Source organism: Polyodon spathula, chromosome 25, assembly GCF_017654505.1.
Source record: "Polyodon spathula isolate WHYD16114869_AA chromosome 25, ASM1765450v1, whole genome shotgun sequence".
In the NCBI taxonomy this organism is placed as follows: Eukaryota; Metazoa; Chordata; class Actinopteri; order Acipenseriformes; family Polyodontidae; genus Polyodon; species Polyodon spathula.
In genome coordinates, this window is record NC_054558.1 from 18,644,603 (window position 1) to 18,666,602 (window position 22,000).

The 22,000-nt window shown below is 34.5% G+C and overlaps 1 protein-coding gene across 2 annotated transcripts; it reads right to left on the reverse strand.

The window, feature by feature from the left end:
- Window positions 1–4,774: 4,774 nt before the first annotated feature.
- LOC121300021 (syntaxin-2-like) lies at window positions 4,775–21,428 on the reverse strand. 2 transcript variants are annotated; one of them, XM_041228353.1, is made up of 11 exons: window positions 21,173–21,428; window positions 17,274–17,348; window positions 17,090–17,189; window positions 13,854–13,928; window positions 13,068–13,135; window positions 12,771–12,879; window positions 10,667–10,740; window positions 9,737–9,874; window positions 7,711–7,821; window positions 7,070–7,175; window positions 6,592–6,680 (listed from the first exon to the last, which is right to left on the reverse strand). In XM_041228353.1, exons 1-10 carry the CDS (start codon window positions 21,200–21,202, stop codon window positions 7,092–7,094), a joined length of 864 nt encoding a protein of 287 aa, XP_041084287.1. In that variant the 5' UTR covers window positions 21,203–21,428; the 3' UTR covers window positions 6,592–6,680; window positions 7,070–7,091. The 2 variants fall into 2 exon arrangements, with proteins under 2 accessions (XP_041084288.1, XP_041084287.1); XM_041228354.1 differs by lacking the exon at window positions 7,070–7,175 and having other exon boundaries at window positions 4,775–6,680.
- Between the last annotated feature and the right edge of the window lie 572 nt (window positions 21,429–22,000).

Sequence of the window (22,000 nt, forward strand, 5' to 3'; positions counted from 1 at the left end):
TGTACTAATAAGAACAGGCAACACTGTAACAAACGTTTTGATTGAAAGTCCTTATCAATGTATTTCTGTGTCAAACATTTCTGTTTTAGTACTACTGTAAGTCTTATGATGGAATTTTAGAAGTCATGGATATACTAACAAAACTGGCAGTGTGAAGTTGCAATTGAATTTATTTAAAAAACGCCAAATGATTGTGCGAGTGATTTACGATGTCTTAAAACAGTCTTCCTAAAAAATATCCCAATAGTTTTCACTATATAGTGTTATACTTAAGACCACTCAAGCTGAAACTGCTTCAGGTTTGGCTTCAACAAAATCAATTCTTGCCTGTTGCCAAGCCAACTGGAATCAGGGGCTGGTTTAGTAATGGAAGCTTTCAGTGTGTGGGTGTAGTTTCTTAAATAAACTCCATATTCCTTACAAGGGAACAGGTAGCTATCACGTATTCCGACATAAAAATAGACAGTGTATTAAAAGATAGCTTAAGAAAAAACAAACACTTCAGTGTGAAACTGTAGCCCGTAGTTCTTGCTTTCTCATTGATCCACGCCTTTTTAAATCAAATTTGACGTTTAAAACATTAAACTCACTTATACAGAACAAACTGGCGTCTTCTTGAAAGAGTTAAATGAATAAAGATGCTCAGGAAGTGCATTTGAAGTGTCTGCCTTATTTTGTTTTGTTCTGGGATGTGGAGTTTTTCCTTCCTATTGCCTGGCTGTGCTACCTAACTTGCTGTTTTATATAATGCATTGTTATGCATTAATCTGTGCAGCTAGCAGTTTGATTTGGAGGCATTTCAGAGATCATCCTACCATACTTTCAAAGATTAGATATAAATTTGCTACTCTTCCCAGAGGAGAAAAGAGATTTAGATTCAATTGTGTTCTCTGTAAAACTTTAGCTCCAGAAGCTATGAGCAATGATGCTGCTTGCCTCAAAAATCTTATCAACCAAATAATCAAGATGCTGCTTCAGAGGCTTGTTAATAGTTATTAGACACCCCATCTATTTATACAATAAGTCTTGCAGATTAAGGAGCAGCTGATAAAAGCAATCATTTTTGTATATTACGCAATTCATCTACATTTACCACTATAGTAAACGGTTTCTCATGTGGTCTGTACCTCTCATCAAACCACTTGCTACAAGTTTGAACCTATTGCTTAATAGAACAAGCTGGTAAGAGCAATAACCAGCTTATGCCAGCTTGTGCTGTGTAAGACATGATTACACCACAGTATTGCAACTTTAACAATCAGTCACTGCTCTGACTGTTCCGTTTCAAATCAACATTTCGTGAACATTTCAATAGAAACACAGAACTGACACTGACTCCAGTTCTATGTGGGCGTTTAGGTAGCCGAAATCGCATTGATGTATTGAAAACATGACCTTCTATAAGAACAAATACGTATTAAATCCCCTAGTCTGTAGCTGCTTTTTGTTTTTTACATGCTTGAAAAAATACATTCTGGCATTGAAAATCCTACAGTACATATAAGGAGAATCTTTGTCATAGGGATACACTATAGTTATCAAGAGGTGTGAACTGAATAATGGAATGACTCTGAACATCCAATAGATAGATAGATAGATTGATAGATTGATAGATATACAGCAATCCTCATTATAAAGGGTATTTTGCAACAGAACTATAATTATATTTTTTCTGTACAGCATTTTCTGAGTTCCTTTTGTTTTAAGTCCTTACCTTTTTCTTGTGCTCTGAGCTGCATGCACACTGTCCCATCTACAGACAGGATGTTACAAAGCAAGTATGCATAAAACACCAGGGGCTGTCACTTATCCATAGTTCTGCAGAACTGCAACGATCCCGTGGCGTGTGATCCTCTTCAGAATCCCAGTCTTTATCGATCTATAGCAGTTCTACAGCAGTCTATCTTGTGTGTTGTTCCCTTTTTAACATAACGTATACATTTAACTGTGGTGCAAACAAACGTGTTGAAATCCTGCACCTCTCCCTGTTTGGCTGCCAAATATGGTGCAAAAATGATATTGAATTCTGTTCTTTGAGCTAACTCCAAAAATAAAGAGAGTTGTGGAGGCATCCCACATGCAGTCAGTGCAGTTTGCTCCGACAAAATGCTTGAGTTCCATTTGTTTCTGCTGAAGTCTGGAGGTAGGCAAGGCACCGTCTGTGCTTTTAATCCAGTTGGTGAGCACTCATTGGAGTAGCCCTCCTGTTACTCACACACACACACACACACACACACAGCTCCAATGCAGTCTGCACAAAGACCATATGAGAGTGAGAAGAAGAGCTGAATACTATAAGACAGGCAGTTATGATCTCTTAGGGAGGGGGGGTGAGTGTGAGATGTGCCATAGCCGACATTGCACCTATGTGGGTGTTGCAAATTTTGCCTTTACTCATTGTATCATTAGGCCATCTGTATCTGTATTGAGGTTAATACTGATGATTGCTGTGTGATGTGGAGGCAGTAAATAATGAGTCCAATCTCAGCAACACTACTAATAACTCAGTGTACCGCATGTGTGACTGAACTGCCTTGCGTTTTAATTATTGGCATGAGGCTAATGATATACCTTCTTCTATACCTGCTGATAATAATAACATGACTTGCTTTCTCATGGTTGTTTGCCTGCAAGCCACTGTTAATTGAGGCCAGCTCCATTGCAAAACAAGAACTCCTTGGTGTTTGTTTACTGCACTGTTCCATACACCACCAAAAAAAGGGTAATATTGTCCAAAATGTGTATCTGTTTAGTCTACTACTTGCTGCAGTAGGAGGTTATTTATATCTTGTATGGGACACAAATGGTATATACTGCAATAAACCCTGGGGTATATCTATTTTTTTTACTGATAAAAACTAAAATTCTCTTTTTTCAGTCAGTCAGTTTTGGGATTCAGCTTAGTGCGCAATTCTGCTTTCTCATTAATTATAAGAATTATAGTACTGCTAATAAAAATATGTAATCTAATACTGTATGATGTAAAGGATCATTATGGACAAGGATGATTCTGTGTTTTAAATCTGGAAAGGAAACTAGTTTAGAGATGATGTGTTTGCTGGGTATACTTCCAGCATGGTATCTATTGAAAACAGAAATGAAAATGGTTAGCAACACCATACTGGCCTGTGCCTCAGGTTGCTGTTCAGTTCTGCTCAAACTGTGTTACTGCTCAAAGCCTACAATACTTCTGTTGCTGTGGGTGCTTGACAACGTGAACTATGATGCATCACTTTGGCCTGTGCACATGCAATTCATCCAGTATTTGATTTGACATCATCGTAACACAAATTCAGTCAGTGCCAATGAGGCAAAAGTTGTTGGTATTACTGCACATTTTTTAAAAATGTATAAATAGACAATGTCCTGTTTTTTGTTTGCTAAGTCTGTGTTTTCATAGTTTTGTTTTTAAAAATGTGTTGTGTATACTTATATGTTAAGGGTCTGTGATATATGGTTTGAAAGCAAGATTTCTTAGAGAAATCATTTTGTCTCCTTTTTATAGTTTTCAATTTAATATATTTGTATCTGTCCACGTGGAAAATTGCTTTTTAACAGGTTATATATTGTGCCGCAGTTGTGTTTGTTTAATTAGAAAGAGTTTGGAATAATTGCATTCCTGTGGATAGAATTAATCATTAAAGAATGGAATTTCAGGACAGTATGACATTTCTTTTGATACTGCACAGATGGAAGATTTTATTGATGTATTATATTATTTATTTTTACTACTATATTTATATTATATTAGAGGTATTGTTAAGAGAAATGGCATATTACTGATTACGGCTTTAATTAACAATAAATACATGAACTATACTCACTGTAATAGATAAAGCTAAGATATAGTGATGTTAAAGTAGCATGCCCCCAGCAGTACTCCTAGGTAACAGTAAGTGGCTAATACGTTTCACCCACTATGTTGATTTAATACACACCCAGTCAAACAGTTCAGCTCCGTTCCTCTAACTTGATCAGCATATGACAAAACATACAAACACATTAGTGCTGGGAAGCATTCAAGAATTCTTCATAGTACAAAAATGGCTTATTTGACAGCATTTCACGGTCTGAAAATAGGTATTTCAAGGTATTTCACAAGTAAACATAACATTTATTAAATCAGTGAATTATCAAACAAAATAAACACATATATTGATGTAAAAATAACAACAGCCATGTGGAATGTCCCTTTCGTGTGCTGGACAGAGCGATCTTTAACAGAAATGTTTCTGATCTTTGATGCAGCTGGTGTCTTTTTCGTTGATGACATTTAAGAAATTGTGCAGGACTATGGAGCATCTTCAATCATGTAACAAAGCAAACCAACCGACAGGTTCTTAAATGCAGTGTAGCACGTGAGGCATCAGTAAGGTGATGATGTATTTATTTTTAAGTGATGTATATTTACACTATTCTTTCAGAAATGGGAATTTTCATGGGGAACAACAAATTACGCAACAATGGGTAGATTTCACGTAAATTATTGATAACTGTGAAAAAAAGAATACAGCCTTAATTATGATTAGTGACATTTATGTCAAATTACTAGCTGGAGGGGAATGTTTAAGAAAACTATGTTGATAATCCAATTTTTTTACACAAAATTGGTGAAATAATAATTTGGATCTCCAGTAATTCACTACCAAATCATATTTTAACAGAATTTAAATAATTGCATTCACAACAAATTTAATTTAATTTCATTCTTAATTCAAAACTCATCAACACCACATACATTAAATGCACCATTAAAACAAAAACACAATTCATATTTGGTTTGGGTAACATTTATTTATTTTTTTGTTTATCCACTGTCAAGAATTAATTAAGCTGTTACAGTGTTAAGATATACCGTAAAATATCCATACAAGCCACAAACAGTACTAAGATGTGGTACTGAGCTAGTAACAAACAAAAAGCTTTTTGGTTTAAATGAATATATTTTCTGTTTTTTAACATTCAAAACCAGTATATACAGTTCTCTCATGAAATTGTACATTATTGTACTTCTTTTAGGAAATAAACAAGGTTTCAAAACAGTGTCAATCTGGTATTTATGATCATGCCTCCTAAGTTATTATAGAAAAAGAAAATTAACTTTATAGCTTAAAAAAGGGACTTGATAATTGAAGAAATAATGGCATTCAATTTAATAAACGTGTTTTAATTTGAACGGGTTACCTGAAACGGATGCCTAACTTTCCAATAAATGGAAATCTATGGAAAACTGTAAAATCAAAAAGAAAAAAAAACAAACAATAAAACTGTGAAGACAAAAGCTAGCTACCCCAATATTACTATACTGTAATACAATACAATACTGTTCTTGTTCTATTTCTGGTATCAAAAATACATTGTAAATGTACCTTATCATCTCATCATACCTCCCAAGTTGTAGGTAAGAAGACTGAAGCATGTCTATATTTGTGCTATTGTGGCAAATTCAACAGTGCATGCAGTACACTACAGTACCCTCCAACAAGCATGCTGCCTCAACACTTGGTGTATGTACACTATGTATCACGATAGAATTATCAGCCAGATTCACCAAGACAAGTACAGAACGGTAACTTCATCTAATGTAGGGTCACATAACCAACTATACAAAGGCCCTCCAGTTGGAATCTTATAAAGTTTCAGGTGTAGAACTTTAAGACTGCATACAACAAGACAGTCTCTTACTTGCTGCTTTTGTGGTGACTGCAAAGCACATACTATTTACATTTTAAATTATTTGAATAGCATACTTAGAAATAATTGTAAAAACCATTACAAAAGTTCAGGTTTGTTTACATACTACCATAACAAATGTATTTGGTATCTGTATCGAAAATTCCATTATAATAGAAAGTGAAGCTGTTCAACTTTTATGACAGACTTAACCTTTATACAAAACATGAAGGCATGTGTGGGTTTGCTTTCTGATAGCTTTCTTTCATGTAAAAGCACATGGCAGGAACACAAATCCAGTGTAATTTGAATAAAACATACAAAAAAAGAATATCTGACTATCACACAAACTATCATACAATCAAATACACAGAGCAGCACAAATGTAATGCTACTGAACATAATGAGGTCTTGGGAAGTATTTGGTCTCTTCTTTAGATACATATCTTCATTATAAAAAGACAGAAAATATACACCTGAACTGGTCCATCAGAGGTCTGTCAACACACTCCTCCCCTGCCAATTCTAACACTGGTGTGTGCATTTGTTAAGACTCTTACAGTAGTTTCACAGGTGCCAATTAGCACTAATCTTGGTCTACCTTAATAGTATAGTTGCTAAATATCTGTGGTGGGGAATATGGAGATAAACAGTTGCACTGCATCTCAGAACATGGGCTTGATTATTAAATGTGGACACAAGTCCAGATGGCATTGAAACTTGTAACTGTGTAACAGAAAATAATGTGCATCTTATAAACCATGTCTTGATTAAAGCTGTCTGAAAGCTCAATTCCCCACCAGAGATTAGAATTAGTGTTATTTAGAAACGCAGATGCTAATTACAACAGTTTGAAATGTTGAGAGGTGCTCAGGTTTCCTCCTCCAGTTTGAGATGATGCAGGCTCCTGTGTCTGCAGTAGACAGGTACTATGACAGAGACACCGCGATGATAATAGCCAAAATGATGAGACTAACAACCACACAAATAGATAGCAGAAACATTTTCTGAAAAAAACAAAGAAATAAGTTAACTATCTAATGCATATGAATTTAGTAGTTTATCTCTAGATGTGTGCTTGTTGACTTGCATATAGTACATACTCTATGTGATGTTGTAGAAATAAAGTTGTAAATAGGTATAAATACAGTTCATACGCTATAACAACTATGTTACATTCAAATTATTATAATTTAGGCAGCTAACAGTACAATGGAAAGATGACAAAAAACATGACAGCATGTTTAAAATAATATTAATTACAAAAAAACACAAAGGACATTAGATCTGTATGATAATGCTTTATGCATAAAAAGAATATAAGAATTGAAATAAGCAAATATAGATGAAAAAACAACAAGTTCAGCTGAAGCAGCAGTTTTGTTATGACAGTTACCTTGTGCTGCAGGCGAGAGGAACTACTTAATTCCCACTGAGAGACCAATGATTAGTGCAATTACACCAAGAAGAATCACCACAACTATGGCAATTATAAAACTTTTCTGGCAAAAAGATTAGCAAAATGGTTAGGGAACATTCCACTGCAAACAACGGTATTGTTATTCTGGCAAAAATTAAAAGCAAAGGGACTGGTTATGGAATATTGCATTGCAAGTTAGACTTATTACTAACCAGTATTTAACTTGAAAGATATTAAATAATATACAGCACAAGATCAAACGTATCTTGACAGCGTGAATCCTCTTATTAAGGCACACAGGGCTAGATCCTCAAACCCAAGTCATTATGAGGATACATGTTGTCTGAAAGGAAAATAACAATGACGTTTGAGAATCTAGCCCATTTAGTTTTAGGAAGCTGGTTATGTTTGCATTTGAGTATTGAACTTAAAGTGAGTGCATCACAAATACAAGGTAGTAGTAAGATGGGTTAATAACATATAAGCATTTTGTTATATTTAAAACCAAATGCTTTCCACAACTTCATTAAACACTGAAACTGTTTGCCATAAATTATAATCCTACATTGTATGCTACATAACTGTTAATAATACCAAAGAGGTGACGATATCCTTACCCTTCTGGCTTTACTCTGGTATTTCAAGGCTTTCTTTGTTTCTTCTTTGGCATGTTCTATATAGTCAACTGAATTTGTTACGTGTTTCTCTATGTTATTTATCGTTTCCCCCTTAGAAAAAAAAAATATGCATACTGTTTTTTACTGATGAAAGGTAGAGTTTTAAATGAGAAATATATTTCTAACACATACGGTTTATTGTTGTTGTAAAGGCCCAATAGGATGGCTAGTCCACATACTTTAGCACTATTTCTTTATACTTAACAAGAAAATAGTGGTAAAGTTAAATGATCAAAATGGGAGAGATTTTGCAATGTTAGTCTTAACTAACGCATTCCATTTGTTTAGATTCACTTTGTATCTACTATCCTGGTTACTTTTTAAAACACACTGAAACATGTATAATACCTAAATAGAACTGAAAGAGAATCATGAACATGTCTGCAGCACTCTGTCACAAGGAGATGCCACATAAAACAAATACACAAAGTGAATCTAAACAAGTCAAATATATTAGATGACTGATATTTAATATTTCAAGTCACTCATTCAATATTTTTTCATCAGCCAATGCCTAGTCTTTGTGACTCATAATACAAGCACTCTGGTGCATAAGGAAGGCTTCATAACACAAACATTGCTGGCAAACTAAAACAGATGATGCAAGCCAATTTGGTTGCCTTGCAACCAGGTAAACACACCATGGAGTGAAAGTGGGTCAGTTGAAACAATGTAGAGAGAGAGAGATATTATTCAAAATAAAACATAGGATTCACTACAAATGGTATACAAGCTGGTAATTTAAGGGGATCTTTGTGTTGATGTCACAACTTAAGTAAAAAATATAACTTTTTGTTGGTGTTTGGGTTCATAGTATTTTTAAAAAATTGAGGCGGTGTATAATTTTGTTAAAATGCCAATAGGTTTATATACAAATGAAACAAACAGTGTTTTGCTCCCCCCTTAAATACCATGACAATGGGTTTCTAGACCTGACGCTGCTTAACAAAAGTGTATTTGTGCAGCACTGAAGACCAGGTATGTCCATGGAGATAACTGAGTAATAAGAATTAGATTACCTGTGGGTCTGGCACTAGATACACCCAGCAGCAGGAATTAAAGCAAAGTCAGAATCATAAAGAAACAGAGCATACAACCATCATACTGTATAGTCCTGAGAGGACACAGTTTAAAAAGTCAAGTGACTGATCAAAGCAGAATTTTATTTGCAACGTGGTATCAACTTACAGTAATTCACTATTATTTATATATATATATATATATATATATATATATATATATATATATATATATATATATATATATATTAGTGCTGTCATGCAAATACAAATTTAGATTGGTTAATTTATGGGCATTAGTTGATTAAGCTCTTTTAACCACTCTGGTGTAGCCCCTAAACAGCAAAATTATTTGCAATGCACAAACAAGGAAACAAAAAACACTCTGAGGTATATAACTAAATCAAGTTTATTATGTTGGTCAGGATAAATGTGCCACGCTGGACTCTACCACAGCATTTAAATCAACATAGATAAACACTCCAGTTCCAAATACGTAGCACACTATCAGCAATCCTTGTACAAAACAAGACAATTATGATTTTTACACAACTTTAACCCCTTTTTATACAAGCTTAAAACCAGTGTCCTACCACATCCGGGGAGCGAAAGCAAGCTCAAATCAGCACTTCCCTAAATAGCAGCACGCATTTCTCTCTCTGTCTAGAATGCATTTTTAATGCATGACTAATTTGTAAAAATAAATAAATACATTATGGATCTGCTCTTTAGTATATATTATATAGTGTGTGTGTGTGTGTGTGTGTCTATATATATATATATATATATATATATATATATATATATATATATAGTTAGTTATTTATTTTTTGGTTTTTAAAGCTAAACAGCTGCTGTTTTGCAGAATGGAAGTTAAACTGACTTATTACACACAGTAACACTTGTTACAGAGAACTTTCTGTCCTTCATTATTCTTAACCCAGTACCTGAGATTCCACGAGCATGGCCATGTCCACAAACATCTCATGCAGCTCCTTAATGCTCGATTCCAGTTTGATGATGTCTTTGTGTCGGGATTCAATCTCATTCAACGCCTGCCGAGTGATATGGGAGTCTGAGATGATCTGAAGAAAATGACAAATGTGGTCAATAATTAGCATACTGGTAATCAAGACGGATGTATCAAAATACGGTCATGACGGATGTATCATAGACGTAACTGTCTATATATATATATATATATATATATATATATATATTATATATATATATATATATATATATATATATATATATATATAATTTAATATACATGAATGTTTTTTTTTTTTTGCGTGGGAATTATTATATAATGTAGAATAACAATCATTGTTTCAAAAGCCTATTTTCTGGTACCCATAGTGACATGCAACACATTTGAAAAAAAAAAAACAACAAAAAAACATAGGCACTTTGCATATTCCTTATTTTTATTTTATCAGCACATTTATGGCTGTACTTCTCTAACCAGGTCCCTTGTTGACTAATTTTGGTGATGTAAAAGGAAGGAAGTTTCATAAGTGGTCTTGGTCTCAAACACAGCTCTTTGAATGTACCCACAGTAGTTTAAAATGAAATAAAACAGAAAATCTGAGGAGAGTATTGTGACAATGTAAAGGTGTGTGTACGTATTGTTAGAAGCCTGCTTTCTTTCTTTCTTTCTTTCTTTCTTTCTTTCTTTCTTTCTTTCTTTCTTTTTCTTTCTTTCAGTTTTAACAAGCTCCCTGAGCATGTTTATTATTCAAAATTATATGTTACACACTAAATTCCAAATAAAATTTGAAGTAAAATAAAGGGTCATGGTTACACAGTAGATAACTGTATAGATTCCAAATATATTACAGTAATAGAACAAACTATGTGTTTTGAATACTTACATCACAAGTAAAAATAGAAGGGTTGCCACTTTCTAGCATATCTTCCAGTTCATCGTCTGTGGTCACTTTACCAGCTAAACAATAATGTCACATTAAGATATACATTAGCCTGAATATCATTTGTTACAAGATAAGCAAAGTTGTACATAGCTTACGTAACAGGCATGATAAGGTCAAGATATCACCTGAACACATTTTCACCAAAAGTTATGTTTTATTTTTAATTAGAGGTTTTTGTTTTGGTCACTCTTAAAATGCCAGTCTCTACTACGGTAGGAATTTCAAATGTTGCACTACAAAAGTACTTGAATGCTAGTCCAATGACAGACAGAGTAAAACCTGTGGGTTATTGTTTTTCCTTTTGTATGCTGGCATGAATAACAGTCTACAACATATAAAACTTTCCAAATAAAGTCCTGAGGGCTAGCAACAAAACCAGTGGGGTAGTGAGGGGGAGTGCTTGACATTGTGAAACCTCACAAACCATGAATCTCCATTAAACACTTTCTCTCCCTAAAAAATACCCGCTGCTTTGTTTCCTGGTGGTAGCCAATGCCTTCTGCCAATTGCTTTACAATTTCATTTAATCAATTACTGATAAGTAATGCAATCCAGATTTTGTCTCCAGTAACAAATATGTGTCAAAGTACTCTAGCTCCCTCCCACTCTGTTCAGGTTGAGCTATTAAGTAAGGCCAGTATTAAAAGGAACAGAGACAAGCTGATCTCTGACTGTAAGCATACCTGTCCTCTGAGAGCAACCTGCACCAATACCCACAATAAGATTCTGACCATGGAAATAAATCGTATGCTGTATTGCAAGCTCTCAATTGCCTACAACGTCTCCTGTGAAATCCTATCCAGCGCCCCCTCGGTTAGTGCATCGACTGTCTCTCTCTTTATCATGGGAGGAAATGCCTTGCTTGATTATTAAGGAAAATGACGCTGCTGCCAAACAGAGATCTGAAATTTCATCCATGTACAAAGAGTGCAGCACAGAGCCTCTGTGTTAAGGGAATATGTGTTTCACAGGGAATTCACTCCACACAGCAAGGTTTGTCTCAGGTGATTTCAATCTATATAAACTCTACAAAAAATTTAAAAATTAAAAAAAAAGCCCTGGTGACAGACTGCAAACAAAGCTTGCTACTTAGTAGCCATTACATGCAGTTTAAAGTTAAATGGAGAGCATGATAAAGTTATCACAAGATAAATGGCTAACATAATGTCTAGTTTTAAGTCCTCATACATACTGCAGTACATTAAATATATATAGAGGGGGTATGCTTTTTTAAGAAGTGTAACTCTTCAGTCCATCTTCTACCAGAGGAAGTTGGGATTACTGGAAGGCATCCTACCAAAGATTGAAGCTAAATGAACTTTGTAAACCAAGCTGTTTAACTGAAGGAATTTCTGGTGGGGGATTTATTGGAATATAAAAACAGAAGTCTTTCCTAACATCTGGCATTATTCAGTCCCAGAGTATACTGGCTGCTCTGTAACACTGGCTACTCTGTAACACATGAGCCTAACGCAACCTATGGAATTTCCAGTAGGTGATTTAAATAGATAAACTACTTTCAGTTTTCTTTACATCAGCCCAATATGTATTGGTTCACCAAGATAAAGAATTAATAATTATTTGTGATTGTAAGTGATGAATGCTTCAAAATTCCTTCCCTAATAAAGACTGACCTAAAAGCCATTTTAAAAAAGTGACCAACACAAATCCCTGAAATTAAAAACAGGACATATCTTTGTGTTTGTAAATACTATAGACACATTCATAAATAAATGTTAAAGTGTTTCTTAAAAACTCATCTGTAGTTTGAGGTAACAAGTGCTTCCGCAATTTGAGCAAACACCAACAACATCTGGACACTCCTCCATATGATAAGCTGTTCTCTGGCTACACTGCAACAACAACCCCAGCTGTTTCCACCACAGTAACCACAGCAACATACACACAGGTGTTTCCTGTAGCAAATTACTCTCAGCCTGTGCTGGTATATATAATACAAAATAACATAAAACAATGCCTCAATAAACTGCAGGTAACACACTACAATGAATCAAGCATACAGCTTTGTTATTAATGCACTTACTTATCTCCAGCTGCCTTTGTATTCTTCCTTTACTTCTTTCCCGAAATGATATTTGAGTTTCATTGTATTTCGTCATGACTTCCCCAAACTTCAGAGATAGCACCGAGTGCTGCAGTTTAAGAAAAGGACAGAAATAGATACACTTTATTTAGTGGTAGAGCTTAGTGTTAAATTTAGCTTAACATTATACTGTTGTGGCATTTACTTTGTAACTGTGTATTTAATAATTACAAAACACAAAAGACACTGCATGAATATTTCTGTTAACACTTCAGCTGAAAAGGAAGTTTCTCATACCTGCGTGTCTTGAATACGGTGGCGCACTGAATGTTGGTTTTGTTCCTGGGAAAAGTTTTGTTCCATTGCTAAATATTATAAAAAAAAATAACAATAATAATAAACAGATGAAATCACTTCTTAGGAAGAAAGTTCAGTAAAAGAATGAAACGTCTAAACAAAGTTGAAAAACAATTAAACAAAAAGTAATGAAAAAGACAAAACATACATATTCTTTAGTTTTTTTTTTAAAGATTTTAAAGATTGAATGGATTTATGAATGCAGCCAGTTTTTTCAAATTCATTTTACTTAAAACCTCTTTTACTGAGGTGATTACTCAGCAAGAAAAGATAACTCTGGAAAAGATGATCACTGTGGGATTAAGGACGTGCTAGTTATAAAACCATGTAGTGTATTACATATTACAGTAGTAGATTACTCATGAACAGTATCTTTGCTCTCTTTTTTACCTAGACAATGATTTCCCCTTCGCAGTGAAGTAAACAGATTGATTACAGACAACTTACACCAAGCACAAACATTTCCTGAGGTTCATAAACAGAGTGGATTCATGTTTTAACAGCTGAACATCCCTGTTTGGATGTGGTCCATTCATTCATTATAAAAGTACATATGTTGATTAACAAAGTAAAAAATAAAATGATACTAAAAAAGGAATAGCAACTGCCAATATTTGTGAACTCAGTATACCAAGGACTCAAGATTTTGAATAAAATGGCAATTTAAGACATTTACTGAACAAATACTTACTGCAAAAATTAGAAAGAAATGTAAATGTAACTCACACTTTAACTTTGCTTGAATTTTGTTGGCTTTTTTCTTGATTTCATTATTAAGCTGCTCAAGTTCTTCCTGTGTTTCTATAAGGAAAAAATTAATCTTAAATGTATTTGCACATTATTATAGACATTTAACAGTACAGACATTTGCATCAAAAATGGGATTTCAAATCAAGCATGAGTTGTATTGTATTCAAAGGTTACTATTTTATTTAGCACCAGTAATATCAAACAGTTTAGACATTTATACAAATTAAAAGGTCCTAAGGAAAGAAATGAGCTCAGTTGTTCAAAATGGATTGTAACCTGAAATAAATGGATGATGCATTCACACAAATTGAATAACTGAATGTATGACAGTATTATATACTATCAATAAATATATATATGGACTTATATATGATTATATATACTATATATAGTATATATCAACACAACACAACATGTATATACATATATAGTGAATATATATATATATATCTATATATATTATATATATATATCATATATATATATATATATATATATATATATATATATCTATATATAAGACACACATCTATATATATCTATATCTATATCTTAAGTTATATATATATATATATATATATATATATATATATATATATATATATATATATATATATATATATATATATATATATATATATTACTGTTGGTAGCATCTCTGCTATTGCTTTGAAGACAAATGAAAAACCAAATTGTTTTTTGACATCAATAAAGACTCCCCTCTAGAACAGTGAAGTTAACATCAAACTAGATCTTTTCCTGGACATTACAAAAATAACAGAAGTTCTTTTCATACAGTCCAACATTAGCCTTAGCTATGCCTGACTAGCTCTGACCTACAATTGTTTAGCAGGCTCTTGTCACACAGTACAGCATTAAAGTAAGCCAAATTGAAGATACCAGATGTAGTATGCCACGTCATTAATTGTAGCCTTTCTTTGAAAAGAGGTACATTTGTCATTCCCAGCAATGACAGCGCAAATAATAGACAACAGATTGTACTTCAGTCAGTAAGAATGCAATGAATTATTCATTGTTGTTTAGTTTTTTGAGGCATAAAACAACAGTGAGAAAATAGAGGTAACATGTAAAGATTATCCCTATTTATTCAATAATCAAGTCTAAATGACGACCACATCTTTACTGTGGACTGTCACAATATGCATTACCATTAGCTATGAGGGTAATGGGTCAGTATAGACTGTGTCTGTTTATTACAGGAGTTAAACACTTAGCAGGTCCTGCCTATCATTTTTATCCTGGTGGTGACGGTTCTTCCAAGATAATGCAACCATCACAGAGACGCTATTGTTCCAGTCTGGTTCAATGAACACAATTCAATTGTCTCCACATCTCAATTCCATGGGATGAGCTGGAACACTGGGTATGTCACCCCAATAAATATACAGTAATAGCTTCAAATCCAAAAAAGACCCATATATTAACCCCTCCCATCCCCAGGGATATAGTGGTGCTCAGACATGTGTCTGTTCATGTCACACTTTGTTGTATATATCTTCTAAAGAATCAAATTGTGATGAAAGTTTATCACTCTTTAGCACAAGTTATTGAGAGTATCAGACTTGTGCCTGTGTCCATCTGAAGGAATGTTAGAACTGGCATTAATATCAATAAACAGTTCATACAGAGTTACTCGGTGGGGCTAGCCAATGCTTGATATGTTAAAAGAACATAAGATGAAAAAAAATGAAATTCCCCTAAATGACTGGCCCATCTCTTCAAATAAGGAGAAGTGATCTGCTAATTTCGAAACAGTCATTACAAGGCAGTTCCTTGCTTACTGCTAGGTTTCCACCCAACTTTCTTATCTTTTAAACAGCTCTTCTGTCTTAGATCAAATACACATGTATCACACACAGTAACATGCATAGAAACAGTTCTAACACTGTCAAACTTTCCACTACATTATAGCATTTAAATAATCATAAAGAATGTTATATGTTTGTGATGAGTCTTTTAATTTCAATATTTGTCTTGCTCATTGAAGGTCATTCTGATGAGCCTAATCAGAAGAGGCATTATAAACCTCTTTTATTCAACAGCCTGCTAAATGAAAAGTACTGAGCCTGCTTGTCCGACAACTAAACTGTATTATGTGTTATGTTGTACAAACTGGTAAAACTCCCTGCACAAATCTATTTAAAGGGGTAACACTCAGTGACTCCCGCTTATCAGTTCCTGGTAGGATTCTATTGAATGGCCAGTTTTCTTACCACACTTCCTTACTTCCCCCTTTATTTGTATTAAATGACAGATATGAGGTTTCCTAGCCAATAACAATGTCAGCGAAATAAAGGAAATGAAAATTAGGTTGCTTCAACAGAAGGACATCTTGGAAGCAGCAGGCCTAAATGTCAGAATATTTTGTTTAACTGTATCACTGCACTAACAAATGGGAGACCCAGACTGAGTTCTATATTTGACAAGTTCATTTTCAAGTAGAATTTTGCAGTTTGAGATCAAAGACATTACACCTCTAGCATTAAAATTGTATAAGCTTAAAAATAATATATAATGGCTCTGTCAGTCCTACTGACTATAAACTTCATCCCACATATAAAAACACACTGGGCATTATCTGATCCCACCATCCACCACCACATACCACTTGAGAATAAAGTATACAGTACACTTCTTGCCAAGGCTGTGTAGCAAATCTGGTATCATCTTGATCCAGCATAATTAGATAATGAATAAACCCATTATAGGAGGATTACTCAGAACATCCTCATGAAATAGCAAAGTGCAGGCAATTAAACATTAATAATAACTGTGAGCATTTTTTTCAATGGGCTCATCCAGTTGATATTTCCCGTAATAACCGACCAGTTATTACGTTATTGCCCGAGATCATTTATAATACTTTTTGGAATGTAATTTACTTTGTTTAATTTCAACAACATAACACTTTGTTGCTATTAGTATTTGTGAGAGTCTGGTATTTACAGTTTTTTCTTATTTCTTGCTTGTACATAAAAATGTGCTTTTCAGAGTGCTGAGGTCACCCATGTTATTCTAATGAAGCTCATCATGTATTTTTCACTCTGCCCTCTGCCTCTACTAATGAATAGATCTGAATAAGACTACATGCTGTTTTTCTTTACATGATTGCCATGTGGTTATAATTTCAAGCGCTGCCTTACATTCTTTCCATACCTTTCTGAATAAAGTACTGTACAGTTGTTACTCACTTTCCTCAGGATTCGGGGCAGACAGGATGACACTGTGTTTCTTTTTTACTTCCTCTACATGAGTTGCAATTTTATCAATAAGGTCTCGAACTTCTTCAACCTTAAATAAAAATGAAAGATTTACTGGCAGATGATATTGCTGTACAATTCATCCTTTTAAAAGCATGATATGGGATCAACATACATTTTGGAAGAATCCATCCATGGACTGGTCTTTCTCAATAGTGACAGTGGCTTCTTCATCTTCACTCTTGCTAAACTAAAAGAAAAAAATATATACACAGTTGATTATTTATTCATGTAAGTGACAGAAACAATAGTTAATTGTCATGCTTTTTGTTACAGTATTAGCACTATAATTTGTTTCACCCTCAATAAAAAAGTACAGTACAGTACATGTTCCTTGCTTAATTTAATAGGAAATAATCCAATTGTTTTTTTGAATGATCCTAATGTTTAAATACATTACTACTTAGCCTGGATGACACCTGGGTTAACCATGACTTCATTTAGCTTTATACCACTTTGGATTTTATAAACTTAAACTGAGATTTAAATCTTACTCATCTTTTTTTCTAGACAGAAGAGTTTTAATTATGTTAACCTGTTCTCTTAGCTTATTAACTGAGACTGGTCTAATTGTCCTTCTCGGTACCAACAATGTCTTTTGTGGTGAGTTTATAATTTAAATTCTGATTGTGAATCCTTGACTGCATGCTATTCACATGGGCTTTCATACAGTCCGACACAGTTTACCCTGTTTCTGTCAATATTAACACTGTGAACAGTTGGTCAAAAGAACAGACCTGGCTTACAGACCTGAAGGATTTTAACATTAACAAACTTGTGGGGGTGGTAAATGCTACTGTAAGTTCAGGGAGAAAGCAGTCACTGTAGCCTTTTATATGATTGAAATTTTCTTTGTCGTGTAATGATTTATTTGGCACACTATTGACCACTATTAGAATGTACAGTAATGCACTTTTTAAATGTAAGTATAAGGTTACAGAACAGATTTTGAATCATAGTAATAAGTTGTACTTTCATATTTTAAACCTAAAGAACAGATTTTAATGTATTATCTATTATAAAATAAGCATCCTTGTTTTCCCCACTCCCGCTCTACAGTATAAAGACAATTTGCCTTTTACTGTAAATCTTTTTTATAACAAATTCATACGACCAAATCTTTATTTATTTTTTTTTATTTGATTTTATTTTTTAAATGAGGCCATTTTTAAAATAACAGTTTTAACAGGAAACTAAAATGAAATTATGTAATAATAATCCAGTGCTTACCCTATACGACAATACTTCCCTCTTACTGTAAATGGTTGTACATTTTTAAATATGCATAAGTAGCTGTCAAATATGAACCACTCAGTTGATAAAGTGCACAATAGTTATAGTGTCCTTAAATAGGGGGAAACACTCACTGAATATATTGGAAATGTAGATGATTCTTGAGGTAAAAAAAAGATATTTCAGATTAATGCTGAGGTGGTAGTGAACTTGCAGGACACACTGAAACCTGACCTTCCATCTCACTTATGTAATCTCTTATACTATGATATCTCGAGATTTCCTCCAAAAGAGAGCTAATTTCACCTGGTTGTCCTTCATCTGTTCAGCATGTTTGTGCAATTACGCTGTTATCTTACTACCGAATGGCTCAGGTGCAGTGTAGTGCAAACATATACATGCACTATCTACAGCCTGAGTGTACTAAGTATTAAGCCCCTTTCACACTGCCATGCTCTACCCAGGTCGGAACCTACCCAGGTTAGGACCCAGCATAATACGGGCCGGCTAAACGATTTCACACAGCTTTTGATAAAGCAAGGTTGACTTGGGTGACAGACACAAGTACACAATGTGCATATGCCCTGGAAGCAGCTTGTTATTGATGATTCCAACCAAGCTTCTCTGCATTGAGCTGTCAGCCCAAATGTTGATTAGAGCAAATGTTTCTTCATCTCTGCTGCAATCTGGCTCATGCTGTGTCTCAATCAATAAAAATATGGCTAAACAGAATAAACAGAAATGTTCCTTCCAGAAGTGCAACCTTCACGCAGGTGTGGCTGTTTGTTATTTTGTCATGCATTTTGTCTTGCTCAACCCGGGTCAAAGAGTTTCGACCCACATCCTGAGGTGGGTCGCTGCAACCCGGGCATGACCCGGGTACGTGGTTTCACAGAACGCGGGATTGTGACAGGGTCGGGACCCAAGTAGGAGTGCCAGTGTGAAGGGGCTTTAGAGACACAGGCAATAGGTTGGGGGTGTAAATAAGTTGTCTCTTAAGTGACTGATTAGAACAAAACAAGAGAGAAACAAGAGAGAAAAATCCCTGACTTTCTGCACAGTTCTACGTGTTTAGACTGTAAAACACTTCATAACATTACAACCTGTCCATACTTGTTACTGCATAGGGTGTAAATAGTTTGAATTTCTGAAACAGAGAGTGCACCACTGTGGGATTCTCTAAGAGGTAGATTTTTTTTTTTTTTTTTTTTTTTTTTTACACTATGATTAACTGCAAGACAAGTATCAGCATTTTAATCTAAACACATGTTACAAAGAGAGATGTGGGACCTGAAGATAAACAGAAAGAGGTGCAGCACAACAATACAGAATCACTATTTCAGATATTAGTAAATAGCCAATGCATGCAACAGAAAGCATTGACAGGCCTTTTAATATCTGCTTACTCATATATAGGGGATCATTCCATACTAAAGCATCAGATGGCACATTTTAATAATGACATGAATGATTCCACATAAAAGTGTCATTTCTTTTACTTGCAATATTGCATGACTCTGTATACTGTCTGGCCTAAATTCTAATATAGAAACTAGTTCTTAAACAAGTGAATGCAGACCAGATGTTATTCTTTGGCTCTTAAGCCACTTTTACACTGGCATGCTCTACCCTGTTTTTTTTTATAAAACAGGGTTAGTAAACAATGCTTGCATCAATGCCCCGGAAGCAGCTTGTTACAGCTGCATCCATCCAAGCTTCTCTGGATTTTACCGGCAGCCCAAATGTTGATTAGAGCAAATGTTTCATCATCTCTGCTTCAATCTGGCTCATGGTGTGTCTCAAGCAACAAAAATATGGCTAAACTGAATAAATAAAATCATTTCTTGAGGAAGTGAATCCGTCACACTGGTGCGGCTGTTTGTTATTTTGTCCGCTGTCATGCATTTTGTCTCGCTCAACCCGGGTCAATGCGTGTCGTCCCAGGTACGTGGTTTCACACTACGCAGGACTGTGACCCGGGTAGCGAGAACCCAGGTAGGCGTGCCAGTGTGAAAGGGGTTCTAGAATCCCAGGGATTGAACAATAAAGGGTATATGAGATAGCTCGAAACTCCATGTACTGTATCATGTAGGATTAGAAGGACAGTATATTCTTTGTCCAGCATTACTTAACTGACCTAGACTGGCTTATTATGGAGGCTGTGCATTTTCTCAACAATTAACATAACATTTAATTATTTCTTTTTACTTCCTGGCATCATATACTTAGTCACACCAACTACATGACTTAATAGGAACCAAGGCTTTAGTTGTACTTTTGATGAGGCTAAAGTTTAACTTTAGTTTTTGTTTTTACTGGTACTGTACAACAATGGTGCAGCTACACCTCCTGTAACGTATTTGGGGGAAAAAAAAATTAAAAGGCAACCAATTAATGGAATACAAAATAGTCACAAATAAAAGGGATTAGACTATTAAAAAAAAAAGCTTGTAATGTAATCACATGAAAAACAACATAATGTGTATGCTTCTATAACTTTAGACATAAATAAAAACACACATTATATTGTACAACTATATATATATAATACGGTATGCAATCCATTGTCCAAACCTATACAGTGTATTCATTCTGACAATTTTACCTCCTGTATGCGTTGTTTACAAATTAAAAATTCGAATTATACACGCTGAACCTGCTGTTATATTCGATGAGGTGAGTTACAGTAAATAGTACGTTTATAAAAAGTCCAGATATTGTTGCGCATGTAATCACTGAGACCAGCTCGTCAGATTCCGCTATGTTATAAAAGTTACTTACGCCTGTCAGATCAGCCAACCGGTCCCTCATTACCCCACACTGAGAAAACTCGATCAAATAACATAAAACATGCAATCTTCTTTTTATAACACAACACCGACTCGGGAGCCAACAATCGTCACAATAAAAGGTACTAATATCCCAAAGCACAAATGTCGGTATTATTAAACGTAATAGAGGCTTTAATGCTAAAAGCGAACTTCAAACTACCGACTCTCTCCTTTTCTTTCTCACAAACTACAGCAACCAAGGCAGACTCGGGAACGCCTCTGTGCGCGCTCGCCACCGAGCACGTGCACGCGGCACTGATAACACGGTCCTCCCTGAAACTGACCACTGAGGCAATATGGGGAAAAGACAAGCTGTGTATTTTACAATTGCTAAAAATATCTTCCATTGAAAGGGTGTTTACTCGATTTTTTCGTGGTTCAGTTCACGCTGCTTTATCAGAAACCGGACAGTGTTTGTTAACCTGTTTCTTTACATTTCCTAATTTGGTTTTAGCTCCATATGCACACAATTCTTAAAAATGGATAGGACACTACACATTTAAAATACCATAAATCCGTACTATTTAATAATCATGGCACAAATTAATAAAAACTAATTCTCACATATCTAATCACACTGTACAGAACCACATCAAGTGGTTGCAGCTATTGTCAAATTAGCAATAATAATAATAACAATAATAATAATAATAGATTCACAGATTCTAAGTACACATTATGACATATGTGCATTATGACAAAAACAAACAGCACAACTAAAAAAAAAATCACTTTAATTGCTTTCCTTATATCCCCTTTTAACATAATCCCACCCTCT